General features: G+C 49.8%; 1 protein-coding gene across 1 annotated transcript; it reads left to right on the forward strand.

Moving 5' to 3' along the window:
- The first annotated feature begins 302 nt into the window (after positions 1-302).
- On the forward strand, positions 303-10,227 carry LOC104261030 (G-protein coupled receptor 83). Its single transcript, XM_009816940.2, has 5 exons — positions 303-364; positions 469-1,130; positions 1,913-2,038; positions 3,389-3,522; positions 7,844-10,227. The coding sequence occupies exons 2-5, from the start codon at positions 765-767 to the stop codon at positions 8,436-8,438; spliced, it is 1,221 nt and encodes a 406-aa protein (XP_009815242.1). The 5' UTR covers positions 303-364; positions 469-764; the 3' UTR covers positions 8,439-10,227.
- The last annotated feature ends 8,189 nt before the right edge of the window (positions 10,228-18,416 follow it).

Genomic DNA, 18,416 nt, shown 5'->3' on the forward strand with positions numbered 1-18,416 from the left:
GTTTGTATACAGTGTAAGTGGCTCCTCTGTGAGTTGCGTGCCTCTACTGCTAAGTCTTGCCTTTTGCAGGAAAGACTGTTTTTTTGCTGAAACTGAAACACTGGAAGCAGAATTCAGCTGTTGTTTGGAGGAGAAGATATGATATAGACTGAAGTCAACTTCTGATGTGATTTCCAGGTTCTGAATCGCTTTAGGATAATTGCTGGGGTTAGATGCAGACAAAAGCTACCTCTGCTCTTAAAAACGATCCCCCAAATGGCTCTGCCTTTACGTTTTAACAGAAAAGAATTGAGTGTCTTGAAGTAGAGGATGAAAGCGCTAACAATGCAGCCTTCTGTGGAACTTGGAGGAAAAACAGACTGAGGTGAGAACAAAGAAGAAAAAGCTGACATGGGATTAAAACAACTTCAAACCCCACCTGAGGTTTTCCTACATTTGCTACATGTATTAACTAGTTCTTCTTTCCAGCCCGCCCGTGGAGCTATTGCTCTCCTTGATGTATGAAGGGGCTGAGTCCCAAACTGGCCCCTTTCCAACGTGACTGTTGGAACTGCTCCCCAGTGCCGCCTCTGCCCCTGGGGAACCCATCGCACCTTAGAGGCTCCCTCCAGCTTTGTCTTTTAAGGTGGTGTTTGTAACAGCAGCTGCATCTTCACCAGCTTCCTAGAGATCCAAGCAGTTGAAGCTGATGGATCACTTGCTACATCAGCTGGAGCTGTGATCCCAGCGGCCTCGAGCCGAGTGAAGACGCAGGTTAGCCCACCATGCCTCGCTTGGCACAGATGATGGGGTTTCTTGAGGAGTTTGACCATTACTCTTCCTTGGACAAACTCATGTCAGTCTACCAAGCAACCAACAGGACCACCTTCAACTGGACAGACAGCCGCATTGTTGAGTGGGAGAAATTTGCCGAGCTGGCTAAATATGAGCCGGAATCCCAGAAACCAACAGTGAAAGCTCTCCTAATCGTGGCGTACTCGGTCATTATCATCATGTCTCTCTTTGGGAACATGCTGGTGTGCCACGTGGTGCTGAAGAACAAGAGGATGCACTCAGCCACCAGCCTTTTCATCGTCAACCTGGCAGTGTCTGACATTATGATCACGCTGCTCAACACGCCTTTTACCCTGGTAAGTGGCCCACTGTGCTGTCCCTTCAGCCAGGAGGGGAGTCTCTCACAAGAATGCTCTGCCTGGTGGTCACACCCTCTCTGTGCATGCTCTTCTAGGACTGAGGCGTGAACCCAACACAATCAAGTCTAGTAGACAACTCTGCCAGGCAAGTAAAACACTGTTCAGCAACCTGTAGGCTCCCTTTGCTCCGTTAGACTCTGTATCTCCTAAAAGACTCTAAAGTCTCTCCAAGTATGCCACCAAACCACAGCAAGAGCTTCTTGGGGAATGCAGAATAAGTGCCTGGATGAACTTGTACTCATAATGTACATGCAGGAGAGCACTAGCGAGTCACACTTCTTAGTGGGTCAAAACAACTCGAATGCCAGTCATGGAAGAAAGTAGCCAAGCTTTTCAGAGCTGCCAGTTGGGTAAAGTCTTCAGTGAAAGCTCTCCAGACCTGAAGGGGAGTTTGTGTGACCAAAACTTGGTCCACTTTTTCCAAATAAAGTTGTTAGTATAATCAAAAATTTACTACTACTGTTCACAAATGGTGTTTATACGAATAGGCCAGGAGGGCTGTGACAGCACCACTTGTTTAAGCTGTGGGTTGACCTTATAAACTCTTATGTAAAGGCGTTTCAAAATCCAAGGTAGCTAATCTTTCTTTGGGTTTCAGGTGGAGCTGCCCAGCCAGCCTGCCAAAACCCATGTGCCAGCTCAGGTGCAATCCAAAGGGTTTGCCTGTGGATTTGTTTTCAGTACATTTGCTGGCTGTTGACCTGTTGTTTTCCCCTCAGGTTCGGTTTGTGAACAGCACATGGATCTTTGGAAAGGCCATGTGCCACATCAGCCGCTTCGTGCAGTACTGCTCCCTCCACGTCTCCACGCTGACCCTGACGGCCATTGCCCTGGACAGGCACCAGGTAAAACGCCGCCCGTCCACTATTCCCTTGCAAGGCTCTTCCCAAGCCCCTGTCAGTCTCGGTTGAGCCGTGGGTTCAAGGTGGCTGAATCTCGGGGATTAAACCCATATCCAGTGAGAAGGCTCTAGAGCTAAATTCAAAGACGCCCCTTGTGTGTCAAGGGGTAGGAAGGCTTGATGGACCTCTGTAGGCTCCCGGATACGGGGCAGGAGGGAAAAACCAAAACCTGTCATCACAGGTTTCACGGGACGCTCACAGACTTTCAGTGGAAAAGGGTGAGGAAACCTTTTCCAAGGAGTTTGAAAAGAGCCAGGTCCAACCTAGCCCCCAAGTTTGGCAGGGCAAGTTGATTCAAGAGGCTTTGTTTTATATAGGAGCCTTGAAAGACGGCAGAGCCACCACTGAGTGCAAAATGTTACTTCAGCTGTACAGCAAACTTCCAAGCTTTTTAGTTTACCACCCAAAACCTATAGAACACCAGTCTGTAGCATCCTGAGCTTAAATTCTGATTTAGTTGCCTGTTTGTTCTTTTGCTGCTCTTTTCCCATTGGGCTTTTGCTGCAACGTCAAGTTGCAGGACGGTCGGAGTAAGAAGAAATTCTGAGACTAAAGTCCCATGGTATAACTGTGGGACCAATGCTGGACCAGTATAAAGGGGAGTGGCAGAGTGGGAAATCTCTGTTGGAAATACTGGGAGGAGACTTCAGAGCTGTGAGAAGACTGGACCCACCATCTGCCTGCAGCCAGGCTGTGTCAGCTGCCCACTGTGATAAACGCTTGCTGCATTACCAGTACAGGGAGGAGAGGGCAGCCCAAGCCATGCGCTTATCTCTAGCAATCACTCTACTTTCCTGTACTACCAGTCAAATAGTATCTTCCAGACTCTCAGATTTTATAAGCTTTTTACCTTTTCATCTAACAAAGAAAATTTCATAAAAGGTGAGTTAATGCCTCAAAAGAGGAGAGGATGGCTCAGCTTCATAGGTTCAGCTAGAACACGAGACATTTCTTTATGTAATTCATATAGAATAAACAAACATACCTGTAAGTGAAGAGGCTTGTGTAGATACCTTCTTTTTTTCCTACCTGATGTAACCCACAGTTTAAGGAAAATGGTCCTCACAGAACAAAATAGAGGAAAAAGTTTATTTGAAAGCACTTCTGAGCAGACTGAAAAGTTCAATGTTTCCCATTTTCCAGGTCACTGTAATAAGCAGGACATTTTCCTAATCACAGCTGTCATTTTCTTAACAGCATTAGATCATGTCAAAAAATGCCTCTGCCCTGTGCATTAGTGAAGGGAATTTGCTTTCCCGTGAGATAAGAGTCACGGTGAAGTCTCCGTTGCAGGTCATCCTGAACCCGCTGAAGCAGAGGATGTCACTAACGAAGGGAGTGCTGAGCATCTCTGTTATCTGGCTGATGGCAACCTGTTTCTCCCTACCCCATGCTATCTATCAAAAGCTTTTCCAGTATAACTACAGGTGAGTTATTTCCCCTTCCAAGCAAGCGTGAAGAGGTCCGATAGCCCTCTGTGGCAGTGGCTCTCGGCGGAGGGAGCTGCTGGAAGGGCTGCCAGCCTTGGGGAAGGACATAGTGGAATCGGTGGGAGTTTGTGTGTGGATGAAACCTCACTTCCCACAGCAGAGGCTTGGCCTGCTGGAATTGCCGCCTGGCTCGCTGCAGGGCACGCAGGTCCTCAGGACCTGGGTTTGCTTTCGCCGTTGCCCAAACGCCTGGACGAGGGAGTGAGTCTCGCCTCCATGACCTCACGCTGGTGGCAGGCTCCAGGTGCAGCCGGACAGCCAGCGCAGCCTGGCTGTGGCACGGCAGGTCGGTGAGACAAACCTTCTCCAGTGTCATGATACTGTCAGGAGGGGCTTTTTCCAGAGAAGGCCATTTTCTCCCGAGGGCCTTTCTTCTTCCCTCCTCAGGCTTGCTCAGCTCCTTAGACCTAAGAAGACCATGTCTAGCCAACTTGCTCAGGCAGGGAGGAAAGAGAGGGCTGAAGCTGCAGTTTGAGAAAGAAAGAAAATAAAACTCATGGTGTAAACATCTGGTACTGACATTAGCAAGACTGTACAGAAAGAACAGGGAGGAGCGGACCCCAGATCTCCAAGACTTCATACACTGATTCACACACTTTAGCTTCCTTGCGTTTCATCCGTCAGGATTTATGGAACAGGACCAGCCTTCCTTAAAGCTTGAGGCTCCTCTGCCCAACATTACATAAACAAGAAAAGCAGAAGAGAAACCTCCACCTCTGCAGTGCAGGGCTGGTGAGAGGAGCAGTGCTTCGACAGGGAAGCGAAGTCATCTCAGTGTGCTGTTTCGCCTTGCCCCAGCAGCGAAGGGAGCTCTGTGCTTGGCTGAACACAACAACAGAAGCTATTAAAAGGAGATGAAGTGGAATTTCACACTCACGTGAGGACTGCTGAAGTATCAGAAGAAAGTGAAGGTTCTGATCTAGAGAGGGGAAAAAAAATTAAAGAAAAAAAGCTTATCTTCCCCTCTGCCAGCCAGTCTAGTGAGGGCATTCATTGCTGGGAAGTCACCCTCTCTACCAGGGAGAAACAAAGAACCAGAAGTTTTGGGTTGGTTTGCCCTTGTAATCTTTTTTTCCTTCATGGTGCCCAACCTGTTCTGGTCCTCTTGTCCCCACCAGCCTGTGGCATTGCTATGACTCCTCCTGGCTAGAACACAGTCCATTATACTACACGAACTGGTGTTTTTCGTCGTGGTGTGTCACACTGCTGGTGCCTGCATTTCGCAGGAACGCTGGACTCGAGGCCAAGGGGATAATCTTACAGTGAGCAGTATTTTCATCCGGAGAGCGGCATCCCAGGGAGCAGGGTAAGGCGGCAGTAATAGGCAGCAGGAGAAAGATTTCTATCGTAGATATTGAGCTTATGTATAAAGGACAAATATCTTTCTTCCTACGGTGCAGCCACTTCCCTCCCATCAGCGTGCCAGGGAGAGTGTTTGACTGCCTGCGCAGGCTTTTTGTTGCTCTTTGTATGTGAGAGGTTACACAAAATGGAAGCGCGACCTGGGGCTTCGCAGCTCTTCCTTACTTGTGCTTGTGATTGATTTGACTGAGAGATACCTCTGCGGGGGATATAATATCTTCAACTGCTTAGACTTTGTAAACAAAGTGCTGGGTTACTCCTGTACTCGCATTGCTTCGCAGCTGTGTTCAGGGTATTACTGAACAAATTGCTTATGAATGAACAAACGCCGCTATCTGTTTCACAGCACCTGTCTCTGTTCATCCTTTGCACGGCCAGAGGAAACTTAGCCTCCCATCGGCATGAGGCGGCTCAGCGATATAAGGACTTCCAGGACATGCTATTCTCATCCCTGCTTTCCATTGAATAAAAATCGCAGTTGTAATATTGCTCGTAATAGCTTCTGCAGGGCCAGGAGCTCCTGAGAAGTCCCGCCAGGGAGCTGCTGGGGTTCTGGGGACAGGAGAACGTGGGCTCCACCAGCATCAGACCTCTCTGGCTGCAGTGCACAGCAGGGTGGCCAAGTGCACAGTCGTACCAGAATTTACCAAAACACAGGGTCCTGTCTGGTTTTGCTCTTAACCAGCCTCTTCCCTGAAATAATTGTGAGCCCCTTCAACAGCTCTGTGCCCCTCCCTTAGAGGGTGAGAGGGAAGGGGGCAGTGAGGGCAGCAGCTGTTTTTTTTTCATTACCTGCAGGCTCACTCTGCTGCCCGCTCTGTTCAAATGCGGTTTTAAGCTCCACAAGCACCGAAGCATCACCCTCCCCAGTCTTCAGCTGCACCCCAGCGCCGACGGCCGCAGCCCAGACCCCATCCCAAGCTCAAGGTGTTCCCCAAACGGCTGATTCCTGGGTGGGCGGTGAGGGATGACCGCCGTGCTCCTGCCTCGTCGCTTCTGCTCTTTCCCTGCGGCTTTGCTCTTCAGCTGTGGCCGGGGAGTGTCTGACCCTGCGCTGCGGTGTCACCTTGGGCACCGCGCTTGCTTGCTCTGCCAGATCTCCGGTTACTTTTGGCAGGTCCCCTTCAGCAGGCTGGCAGGCACAGCTGCCTGCAGGCAAGGGCTGGTCTCGCCTGTGCCAGCAGCAAGCTGGATCCCGGGGGAAAAAAGGTCAGGAGCGTGGTTTACAAAGGATGATTTTCCCTTTTGCGTCAGTTCCCTTCTTGACAAACATCGTCAGGGTCCTCCATGGCGGCACTCAGCGGATCTCTGCTCCCGCGCCCTTTGTCATCCCTCTGACAGCCGCACACAGGCTCTGCTCGCAGCTGCCCGTTTTCAAGCAATCTTCTATTTGTGGCACAAAAGCCAGCTCCAGAGGTTGAAAACAGGATATTAAAGATATTAATCAATACTCTAACAAATAGCGCAGCTTGATGGGGACTAAAGTCTGTGCTGAAAACAAGTGAGCCGAGGACAAGGGCTGAAGAGAGAAGGGCAAAATGGCAAAAGATGAAGAAAAAGTGCGGGGGAAAAGGAAAGAAAAGGAGAAATAATCCACCAGAAATAAATGTGCCAGTGCTCCTTTCTCCTAATGTCTCATCATTTCCAGTCATCTGCTGTGGGATACGGAGGGGACAGGTGGTGCTCCGTGGAGGGTGCTGGGGTGCGTCAGCTGAGAGCCCCTGCCAGCCAGAAAATGTGAACAGAGCCTGGATCCGCTGGGTTGAACGGGACAGGTTGCTGAAGTGCTGTTAAAATAAGCTATTGCATATAGTTAAACTCAGTTCTTTAGTTAGTCAACCATCAGAAGTTAAACTCTCAGGCTTAAGTTAAACTTCGGTTAAGCGACCAGGTTTTCTAATCATCATTCCTGTTTTAAGATGTAGCAATAAGGTTTTAACAAATAGTCTCCTCAAAAGCTGATGGAAACGTGATGGTGGGTACGGGAAGGAAGCAGTGCTGTCCGTGCAGGTGGGGTAGTGCCTGCGAGGCTTTCGCATGGCCCCCAGCAGCCCCTTCCCCTTCCATCCATAACAGCTTTGACTTCCTAGCTGGTGCAGCAGTTTTCTGCTCTGGGCGAGGGGGTCCTGTACCTGCTCGAGGGCATGGAAAGGTGGGTGTACCCATGGACTGCAGATCCAACCCGGCAAAGACGAGTCAGAGCTATTGCAAGTGTGCTGCAGCGGTGATCCCAGCACGTGCTGTGACTCTGCCGTGTCCCAGGAAGATCTGGTCAGTTATGCACGGCCAGACAACAGTTTGCACAGCCCATGTGCAGGAGGAGTAACGCATCCCGGGTTGGATTTCTGGGGGGGCACTTTCAGGGAAACCTGGGCATAATGTGTCCTTTTTCCAGGTGTGTAGGAATCGCCTATGGGGCTGGAGAAAAGCAGGAGTTAGGTGGGTCTCACCCACTGCCCTCTTTCCTCCTGCACTGGGTTTTTGGGGAAGAGGAGACTGGCACTGCCGTGTGTCTGTGCCTGTGCACGCAGGGAGGGATTCATTTAATTAAAGTCAGCTGCAGCTTCTAAGAGGAAACTCCAGTTTGTCTTTCTAAGAAGTTCTTATATCAGACAACACAACCACTTAAGGGGAAGGAGGTAACAATGCACAGTAGCCAGTCTTATCCTCGGTGAGATAAACATGGAGAAGACCATGAGAACGCTTTCTGGGAAACAGAGGTTTGACCGAGTGTTGTTTTGTTGAGCTGAGCAATATCTGGCCCTCCTCTGTCTGTACCATAATCTGAGGAGGTGTTTGTGGGTGGTGTGGAAGCCCCACTGTGGTTTGCCAAATTGGCAGCATCCATTTGCACAGCAATGGCCACATGCTATATATGTATTTCTTTGTTTCCAAGGGAAGCCACTGTACGGAGTTTGTGCCTCCCTGATTTTCCGGAGCCTGCAGAACTGGTCTGGAAGTATCTGGACCTATCTACCTTTCTCCTTCTTTACCTCCTGCCTCTGCTAATCATCACTGTCACCTACACGCGCCTGGCCAAGAAGCTGTGGCTCCGCAACGCCATTGGAGACGTCACCACGCAGCAGTATATCACCCACCACAAGAACAAGAAGAAAAGCATCAAGATGCTGATGCTGGTGGTGGTGGTCTTCGCTGTCTGCTGGTTTCCTCTCAACTGCTACGTAGTGCTCATCTCCAGTCTGGGCATCAAGACGAAGAACTCCCTCTATTTTGCCCTGCACTGGTTCGCCATGAGCAGCACCTGCTACAACCCTTTCATCTACTGCTGGCTGAACGAGAGCTTCCGCTCGGAGCTCAAGTCCCTGCTCTGCATGTGCCAGAAGGTGCCTCAGACTCAGGACGACGTGCTGCCGCCCGCGGTCGCGTCCTGCCGTGAGGCATGGATGGAGCAGGCCAGGTGCAGGAAGGGACCTGCCTCGCAGACCATTTGCTCCACTGTGAACGTCCAGACGGCCAACACAGACCTGTGAGCTGAAGGGCTGAGGTGAGTTAGCTGGATTCGGTGGACATCAAAGGGCATCTTCCCCTTTCTCCTCAGGAATCGACGTTGCTGCTCTGGTGTTTTACTGCTGACTGTTGTCTGGTATCACAGTAGTACCCCCTTTGCTCGGTGCAGTGGGAGCAGAGCCTCTCAAGCACCCTCCCTGTGAGCCCGCAGCTGCAGCTGGTCCAAGGTGCAGGCGTGTGTGCGGGGGACGTGGAGGCCCACAGACGGTGTAGTTGCTTTCAGGGTTTCCCGTCCGATTACTAGCAGAGGGAGTGGGACCCAGGTTTCCATCATTGCTCATGCTGTCCCGAGCCGCTGGCCTGTCTCGGAGCTCATAACACGTGCCACAGCACAGGGGCTTTGCTGAGCAATGGAAACGGACCTGTTCTGACATGTGTTTGAAGGAAGGACTTGGACATCCAGGTTGACTCCATCCATACGGAGTTTCACCAGATAATTTATACCAAAGCCTCCCAGCAGAGGTAAGGGTCAGTCCATAGCAATTTCCTCTTCAGACGGTGCGGCTCCTCCTCCCCTCCCTCTGCCGCTTCTGGAGCTGCAGAGCCAGCAGCTGAAAACCAGCCCCGGACGAGAGGGAGCGGGAATGCACACCGGGCATCGGGAGCAGCAGCCTCAGACAGCGTTCAGGCGGACAAATTTAGTCCATTGAGAATTTCTTTTTGTTTTTATTATAAATATATTAATTCAGGAAATAAACCTACACTGGCACTAAACAAAGGGCCACAAAATATTTCACCAGGGCTGTAGCATTCACTAACTGAAGAATGAAATCATTCTGCGTAATTACTAATTGCTGTAAGGGTTTCATTTAAACAATGGAATGACTCAGACTAAGAGGGAAGGTTTTGTTTACAGTCCTACAAAAAATACCATTTAATTTAGCTACGCTTGGGAGGCAGGTGAAAAAAAGAATACAAAATAAAGGAAAAATATAGTACATGAGAGAGAGAAAAAGAAGGAAAAAGACAGGGAAAACAGACATTAAAGGCAGAAAGAAACCAGAACTGCTACGTGATTTCGCAAGCAGTGTGGAGCAGTGGCTGGGCACAGGGGAGCAGGAACTGGAAGGACCTCCTGGCCTGGCCGGTGACATCCCTTTCTCCATCACACTATCCCTCTTGAAAATTGCACCCAGCCCAGAGAGGCCAGACTTCTCTCAGCTTCCCTGGTTGAGCTTGAGCAAGGGACTTCTCTTACTTGGAGAAGACAGACAAAAGTTGGGAAAATATTTATTACTTACTTATCCATCCAGACTTCGGGTTGAGTAGTAAGTCCTTTGCAGTAATAACGCTGTGTGTGTTTTGAGCCCCAACAGTTCCTGGGTAATCCTTCAAAACTCGGTGTTGGCAACCGGTACATGCTGCAACGGTGGCAGAGGGGCTCTGGTACGGACCAGCCGGGTGGTTACTGTCTGGTCCTCAGACCTGAAATTCGTAGGGTAACTTTGTACTCGCAGCAAAAACCCGCAAACAAACTGCTTTGGATAAAAATAGCTCCACCGAACTCCAGTGCACTTGGAACTGATGTTGGCAGAAGCTGGGCTCTGCTGGGGAGCGCAGAGGGGCAGCAAACGGGCTGCAGCACCATGACAGGCACGGCAGGATCCAGCACCCCTGAACTCCAGCGGGCTCCTGCTGGCCATGGTCTGGGCGAGGTCAGGTCCGAGAAGGAAGGCTGCCGAGCGCAGCGAGAGACAGCCTTTCCCTGAAAAACAGCCTGCTGAATCCCCTCCTGGGCCAGATAGCCACACACTGAGGGAAAAGTCCCAAGTTACCCTGAAGAGCAGCAGCATCTCTGAGCAGCTGCGGGTAGTCGGAGTTTCCAGCGGGAGCTGGTGGAGTGGTGAGGGGTTTTGGGTCCCTACGCCCCAGGTACCTCGCCTATTCCAATAACCCAGGTGATGGTTTCCAGTAGTTTAAAGGCAGTCATGGCTGCTTGGGGTCAGGGGTGCTCCTGGTCCACCCTGGTGACAGACCGAACTGAGCTTCTGCCTGGGGAGGAGCCGGGGGGGACCTGGGTCGCTGGCAGGGACGAGGACGTGCTCCCGCCACCTTCTAGAGGGAGGATGAGACAGACCGAAGAAGGGAAACTAAGGATTGATTCCCCCCCCCCATTTGCACAGTGAGAAGGAGCAGGAGAGAAAAGAGGGGAGGTCCTCGCTTCCAGGCCACTTGACCCCACTTGGCCACGTCTCTGCACCTCCGGTGTACATTCCAACATCCGCACGAGGAGAAGAGAGCAGAGCATCATGAGCGGCAGCAGAAATGGATGAATACACGATCCCTGAGGCACTTCACTTGGAAACTAACAATTATTTCAATGTGGGACTTTAAGGCAGCCTGCTGCTGGGTGCAGACACTGCCCTTTCTCTGTAGAGAGCAGGGTCCGTTTTCAGTTGAAAAAATCATTGTGAGTTTTTCAAAATGTTAAAAGCATCTCTAATTAATGAGCATCACCTCATTTAAATATTAAGAGAAGCTGTCATTTGACTTTCTACTGTTCCTCACTCATCAACTGCTAGTGAACGGCCCTCAAATTCCCATGTATTTCACTTTATTAAAATATTATTTCTTCACTGTGGAAAGGTGGATGTCAGTAGGGAGTTTTTGGTTTCCACTACAGAAATGTAGCAGCCCATTTCCACTCACGTATCTTCAGAAATTCTAGAGACCTTTTCCCAAAGATTGCAAAACCCAGCATCCTTCATCCTTTGGTTGCTGTAGCACAAGTTTTTAGCACCAGTTGAGGATGTAAATGAGGCGCAGTTATAAGGTACAGGGGATGGGCTTCTCCCAGTGACTGGAAAGTTTCCTTCGAGAGTGGAAAGGTGAGTGATGGCAGCCTTGGGGCAAGCCAGGAGACGGCCACAAAAAGCCTGGGACATGCCATGTTGTAGGGGCACAGGAAGGAAGGCAGTCCTGGGAGGTCCTACTTTAAAAGGACTAACTGGAAAAAGTCCCCTCTCTTCAGAGTCCAGGATAGGGATGAAAAATCAGCAGAAAAGAGTTCGGCAGGAGAGGACAGCCCCCTGGCACTGAGACTCCCACTTGATGCTTGCTCTGGATCCAGAGGACTGGATCATGGCTATTGAACATCCCTGACGTGCTCTCTCAGGGCCCCTTTGGAAAACAAGGTTTAAACTCACTGTTTGCCAGTAGGTAATAGGATTTATGCCAAGTAACACGTAAAAAAAGAATACCCTTCTCTCTAGTGCTGTAGCAGTATTGCTAAGTGAACTGTGCACCTGTCAGTTACTAAGGCAGACACAGAGCTTGGGTAGCTGTGATTCACAGGCTTATTTGCTGTTGGCAGTTATTCAGCTGATTCAGATAGATACTCACAAAAACCACCACTGGTGTCACCCAAAAACCGTACAGAGTTTAACAAAAAAACTCACCTAAAATTTCATCCTGAAGGAACATATTCTTTATTTGCTATGTTTTGTTGCCCTGCACAAAACTTTCCAGGGCTCTTTGAATAACACCTGCAAAGCAAACATTTCACAAAGAAACAACAGAAAGTGGAAAATCGCATACCACCCCCCGAAAGCTCTCTGTAACAGCTCGGGGAGCTATGCGTGCCCCAACACCCAAGTTGCAGCACTGGCATGGACGTCCAGCCCTGTGCACAGCCCGTTGTTCTCAGTGTGTCTTCTCACAGGCTGCTGTATGATGCACTGTGCACACAAAGCACACAGTTTCTAAAGACATATTTCTTTCTATTTTTTCTTGCAATGTACATATTATATCTTGGGCTTCTACAAAATAACCATAGCAACAACACTAACACTGATATCTTCCATGAGAAATATTAAGCTATGGCTCTCACTGTGATTCTGAAATGAAATCTCCTGCTCTGTTGGCAAATTCTGGGGTACAAGCCAAGCCAGGGATTAAATCCCATCCCCAGGGCTGTTTTACAGTGCAAGATGGATAGATAGAAATTTTCAGTAGTTTCTTGAGATGTTTGTCCAAGAATGCTGGTGCAGACTGGCTGCTGGTTTCCTCAGAAGCAGCCACAGTTCTGGGAAGCAGTGAGCAAACCTTGGAGTCGCACCTGCTCATCATCCCTTTGGTAAGAGAGCTGTTCTGGGAGCCCCATCACGTCTAGTGGCTATGGGTGAAGTAGAAGTCTCTTAACCTTGTGTTGAGTCCATCTTAAATATTTCTTAGGTTGGGTGTTTTGGGTTTTTTTTTCCTTCCTTTCTTTCTTTAATTGGCTGCATAATCTTTGTCTGGAGTGGGTCTCCCTCCATACTCTCTTGATCTACTGCTAATCCATGTAGTTAGCGATCTCTTGCTGTGAAAAATAACCTAGCTGATTTTCCTTGGATCTGTCGATCGTAGCATCTCTTCATTGCTGAATTTTTCTCCCCTAAATGGGCATGATGTAAGAGCTGACTGTATTGCATCTTCGTAATGGCTCAGCTATCTAGGCTGGTAATTATCAATGCCTGAAGGAGATTCAAAGCCTAGCACACTTTGCCCATTGCCTCGAGGCTCTTGTATCACTCGAGGATGCCCTGACTAACACAGCAGCACTCTCTCAGCAGCACTCAGGCAAATGATAGGATGCACAACATCATTAAAAAAAAGATAAACTGATCTATGTTTTTTGACTTGGGCAAGGCACAGTGACTGAGGGGGCAAGAGATTGCATCGCTGCTGAACTGCATGTGCAAGACTTGCTGCAGCAATCAGAGAGCTTACCTAGCCAAGGTCTGGAAAAGGTCTAGAAGTTCTGCTTTTGCTGAAACAGGACAAGGTCTGAGCCAACTAAGCAGGTAAATAATAGATGATAAACATTCATTAATTTGCCTTCAGGCATGCCGCTCGCCTGTGGGAATGGCTTCCTGAGCGGCACTGGAGGCAGCCCGGTGTCCAAGATCAATAGGACCAAGGGAGAGCTTCTAAAAATGGAAACACTGCTTCCCGCTGGGTGTTCTCCTCCCCGTTCCCAGCAGGGCTGCGCCAGTGGGCTGCTGCGGGTTTTGTGCATGGGGACCTGCCCCGGCCGGGGCGGCAAGCAGTGGCACACGGGCAGCAGCCGCGGCATGGTTTGCTCCCTGCAACCTGACGGTGCGGCAGCCCCGAGGCCGGAGGGCTGGACAGGATTGTGGGGTGGGAAAAGAGTCGCCTGGGAAGCCCGTGCCATCCGGAAAGCCCTCGTGCTGCTCATGCGCTGTGGACCGAGCCATCACCCTGTGCCTTTGGCGGCTGCAGCACTGCTCTCCTCGGCTGGCAGGTGACTTGAATCTGTCCCTGGCAGGCAAAGCCCCGGGAGGCAAGACCCCGAGGATGAATTTGGGAGGGCAGATTATTAAAACACTGAGTAACCAGAAATCTGCTCCAGAGAAACTATTTGAGCACACACAAATCAGTATGCAAAGATTCAACAGAGACATGTCTGAGTGATTAACAACCCAGATTTATTAACGTTAGCTCATGCCAAATGCATCTAACTGCCTTCAGCATAGTTGCCGATGAAGACGATAACAGAAAACACAGTGCAGGGGATACCTGAATTCCAGAGACAAATCCCCTTATATAGCCCCATCACATAATGAACAAAGAAACCACAAAATGCCAACTAGATTAACAACAAGCAAGCAGAACCCCCCCCCCCCCCCACAATGAGTCAGAAAATTAGCTCAGGAAGGAGAAACAGAATACAATTATCATCAGTTAGCTCTCCAAGTGGAAAACAGTACCGAGGGGCTGTCCAAAGCATGCTGAAGGAATAAATGGAAATGCCCTCCGTTAAATTCAGATCAAGCCCTGGGAAGTGGGGCTATAGCTGGGTCAGTGTCAGAGACCATCCTCTTGCACTGAGCTATAATTCAGCAGATTGGGTCACTCCCAGACCAGGGGAGGAAGAGGGGGGAAAAACCCCGAACCTCACCCAGGAGGCTCGGATGCAAACGGCACGCCCAGAATTAACACTTGGAAGATAATGAGCAGACACCCTCTGCTATGGGCAGCAAAGGAGAGTCTCTCCCTCAAGTCAGGGCAGATGGCTCTACCCTCTCACCGACTGAGGAGCAAACACGCCTGCTTCCCTCGAGCTATCGCCTCCTGCTCTGCGGTAGGGAGAAAAATGCGTCTGATCTCCCCAGACTTTGGATGAAGCCCAAGCAGGAATACTGACAGGGCAAGTGCAGGTTTATCACGCCAAGCACAGTGCTGCAGTCAGCTCTCAGCTTAAAGATTCAAGGCTTTTCACAAAGCTGCCCTGTCCCACCAGTGCTCAGCAGTAATCCCTACCCAAATTCTAGCATATATTCCTAAACTACTCCCCCGAGCTTGATGCCCAAGCACCCCCAGTGCACGTACCCTTCCCACGATGATCGCCCCACCCGGCTCATCTGGATGAGCTTTCAGTGCCGAGCAGGTATGTCAGGGACAATCTCGTTGCCAAGACATTTTGGCAATGCTGCATTTTGGGCGTCTACATTGGAACGGGACTACAGTCCTTTGGGGTCACTGGCTGATGGTACGAGGCAGGAGTGCAGGAGCAGATTACCAAATGCTGCTGCAGCTCAGGCGAGTGCCTGGGTGATGCTCCAAATTGTGCTGGAGAGGGTGGGTAGCAGCTGTTAGGAGGGAAGTGAGCTGACATGGCCGGAGCAGGGAGGTCTGCAAGCGTCTGTGCCTGGTGCGCTGCACTGAAGCAAACCCTTCCTTAGGAGGTTACTGGAAGCCTCCCCAGCCAGCAAAGCAAAAGCACTTCTTGCCCTGCCCCACCCAGTATTTTTTCCTTTGCCCCAGTAATAAGGGTTGAATTAATGCATTTGGCCCTTGTAATAAGTTTTATTCTCCCATGAGCCAATACTGGCAAATAACGCCTTGTTCAGCAACACCAGATCACGTGAGGACACTGCCCTCTGCAATGAGCTGTCAATGAAGAGCAGCTGTCGCTTATCAGAGGTGAGAGGGAAAAAAAATAGTAATTAAAAAAAACAAAAACAAAAACAAAAAAACAACAGGCTGAGTCCTGCAGAAACCATGGGTCTGATTTTACAACACAATAGTCTGTCACTTGAAGTGACTTTCCCATGACAGGCCTCATAAAAATCTCCTTGGCAGATAAGGACAAATTGCTTTATAAAATCAGATTGATGGACCATCTAATTTGTCTGCTGGAGACAAAAACAATTGCTTTATGAGACACCATAAGGGACAATTATAGGGAGTGTCCCCATTAATGGAATTTCTGCTTAATTCCTTGCAATTAATGCTGCTTCAGAGCATAAAGGTTTATATCCTCTCCAAGTGCCATCTCTATCTAACAGACCCATGTGCTTTCATTGTATCCGTAAGTAGCTAATCCATACTATGTCCTGGCAGGCTGTCGAACCTCGGTAGTCTCTTGTCCCAGGGATTTCCGCTCTGCAAGGATCTGTTGGTGTTTGCAGCTGAAAGTAGTGACAGTGATTTTCAAAACATCATTTTTGACAGTTTCATGCCATTCTACCAGAACTGCAGCATATCCCTTTCCCTGCAGATGATTTTGCGTTATCGGTGCTACAGCCCCGCTCCCGATGCCCACACCCCCGCCCAGCCAGCTGTGGCACAGCTGTCCCCACGGCAGCCCTGTGCCCAGGGCGTGCCTTTGGGAGCGGCAGCACGTCGCAGGCACGCCCAGGACGAGGCTGGCTTGCAGCATGGCTGACCACCTGCAGACTGGTATAAAAAGGGGCAGGAAAAAAAGAAAAGCGAGGACACTGGCAACATCAGCTTGGCTAATACCCCCTGTCATAGAAGCTTAAAATAGCACAGAAAGCCCAAATATCATGTAGTTTTCCATGATTTTTATTCTCCATATTCTTGGAAAAACTAAAGCTCTTTTAGAAGTTCTAAGAGTTCTGTTTTACAACCTTTTATCTGTTCGCTCCTTTGAGCACTTGTCATGGCTAGCCATCATATTTGGTAAGTGAAGAACACTAATTGCATTTTCATTATCTCAGAAAACTGGCACAGCAGCAAATTAATCGAATAGTAAATAAAACACAGGCTGTGGACAAAGCCAGGGAACTAAGAGGAGGAAAGGCGGAGGGAAGGGATGCCTTACACGAAGGTATCATTCACAGGAGTGCATTGTGCATGCAGCTGGACCCAAACAGAGACCCGTTCATCCATGCAGGCAGCTGAGGAGCCTGGCTAGTTTCACCAGAGGTAAAGGTAGCGCTGACGGTGCTTTGTTCATCGGCTCTTTGCTGGCCTGCGCATGGTGATTCCACGTTTGGCACCAAGTGCCTGGAAATGAAAATGGTCGCACCGTTTAACGGCAGCCTAGTTCCTGCCTGTAAAAGATGCTGAGATCTTCTTGGAGCTCCTCTCCGGGATGGGGGGGTGGGGGGGGCAGGGTGTGGACGCAGTGTCTCGTACCAGCAAAAATGGAGCGGGAAGGGGAGCGCCTGCAAAGGCCGCTGCTGGCAGTGTGCTCATTGGCACGGGCTGCTGGTACCTCTGGGGAAGCGACTGCCCGGAGGGTGAGAGCCCGCGTCTGCCTTCACCTGCGAGCGAAAGCAAAGTGTTCGAGGACGTTATGTTGGGTTTTACCAAAATACCCTGCTCCAAAACATTCTAAAACATGGCTGTAAAGGACATGAGAGTTGGAGAATCGAACAGTAAAAAAGTAGGAAATTAAAGGTTCCCATGAAAATTGACACTTTTGTGCCTATGCATTATGCTACAGGTACTGCCATTTTCAGCTAAACGTCAGCCAGATATGACTAATGAGATTTTATATGTGTATGTATGTGTGTATGAAACGTTTTCCACTAACCTCATTCTTGGGAAAAGCTTAATAATTCTTTCATCTGGAGTTTTCCAATAAAAACACGCTTAGTCTGAGGCAGACAGAGTATGGTAAAAAAATCCATGGCAGTTACTTACGCGAGGTGAAGTCAATAGCCATGAAAACCAGAGCTCTTTGCTGGAAAGTAGTGCTCGTGGCACCTCACATCAGCTCTCTCTGGAGCGATGGTGTGTAATGGCACCTCACATCAGCTCTCTCTGGAGCGATGGTGTGTAATGGCCAAGCAACAACAGGAGCCTTCAGCACTCACATCTCCCGGAGATGCCTCCTGCTTTCTCCCCGTGGAGCCACCCAGCAGCTCGAGCTTTCCACCCTGGCTTGCCTCTCCTGCATCCCACCTCCCTCAGCCTCTCCTCCCTGCTCAGCCTGGCCAGGCAGTCACTGCTATCTGGCTTCTGCCAGACTAGTAACAGCCTCAGCAGCCAAGCCTGAACTGACTTACCTATTTTTTTCTGAAGCCAAGTTGTCAAATTTTTTGTTTTGCCGTTGCATTTCCCCTGGTCACTGCAAAGGAAGGAGAGACTGAGGGTGAAGGTAGGAGGAACTGCAGTATTTTCCTATTTGTTGTTTTAAGCATTGCTAAGATACACTCTGCTCCCTACACAAAGTGGAGGATATGAGCCTTTCCTCCATTACATTTCATTTATATTTATCTATAAGCATGTATGTATACATACACACACTGTGGATGCTCAGATGCCATTTCAAACACCTTTCTGTGGCACATGTGCCACGGGACAGGAGCACATCTCTGTCAGTTCCCGGGGTAAGGGGGTGCACGCTTTGGGAGGACCCTCTCGGACACGGCCAGGGCGAGACCTCAGCAAGGAGAGAAGAGCAGCTCACAACCCGCTCTGCTGCTGGGGGAGCTCTGCCCAGGGAGCGGTCCTTGCCATGTGCCCCGGGAGCCGGGGCGCCCGCCGAGCAGCATCGGGGCCGGCGCAGGACAGAGACCCCCCCGGCTTGGGGTCGTGTCTGACTCGTCCGGCCTTCGGAGGTGGCCGGGGCGAATACCCCGAGGCACTGTGTGCCCGTGGCTCCTACTTGTTTTACATTAACTGTAGGAGGTAAGAAATTATGAAAATTGGCCCTATTGTTATTGTATTTGATTGGGGTATTT

Source organism: Gavia stellata, chromosome 14 (assembly GCF_030936135.1).
Source record: "Gavia stellata isolate bGavSte3 chromosome 14, bGavSte3.hap2, whole genome shotgun sequence".
NCBI classification, from domain to species: Eukaryota; Metazoa; Chordata; class Aves; order Gaviiformes; family Gaviidae; genus Gavia; species Gavia stellata.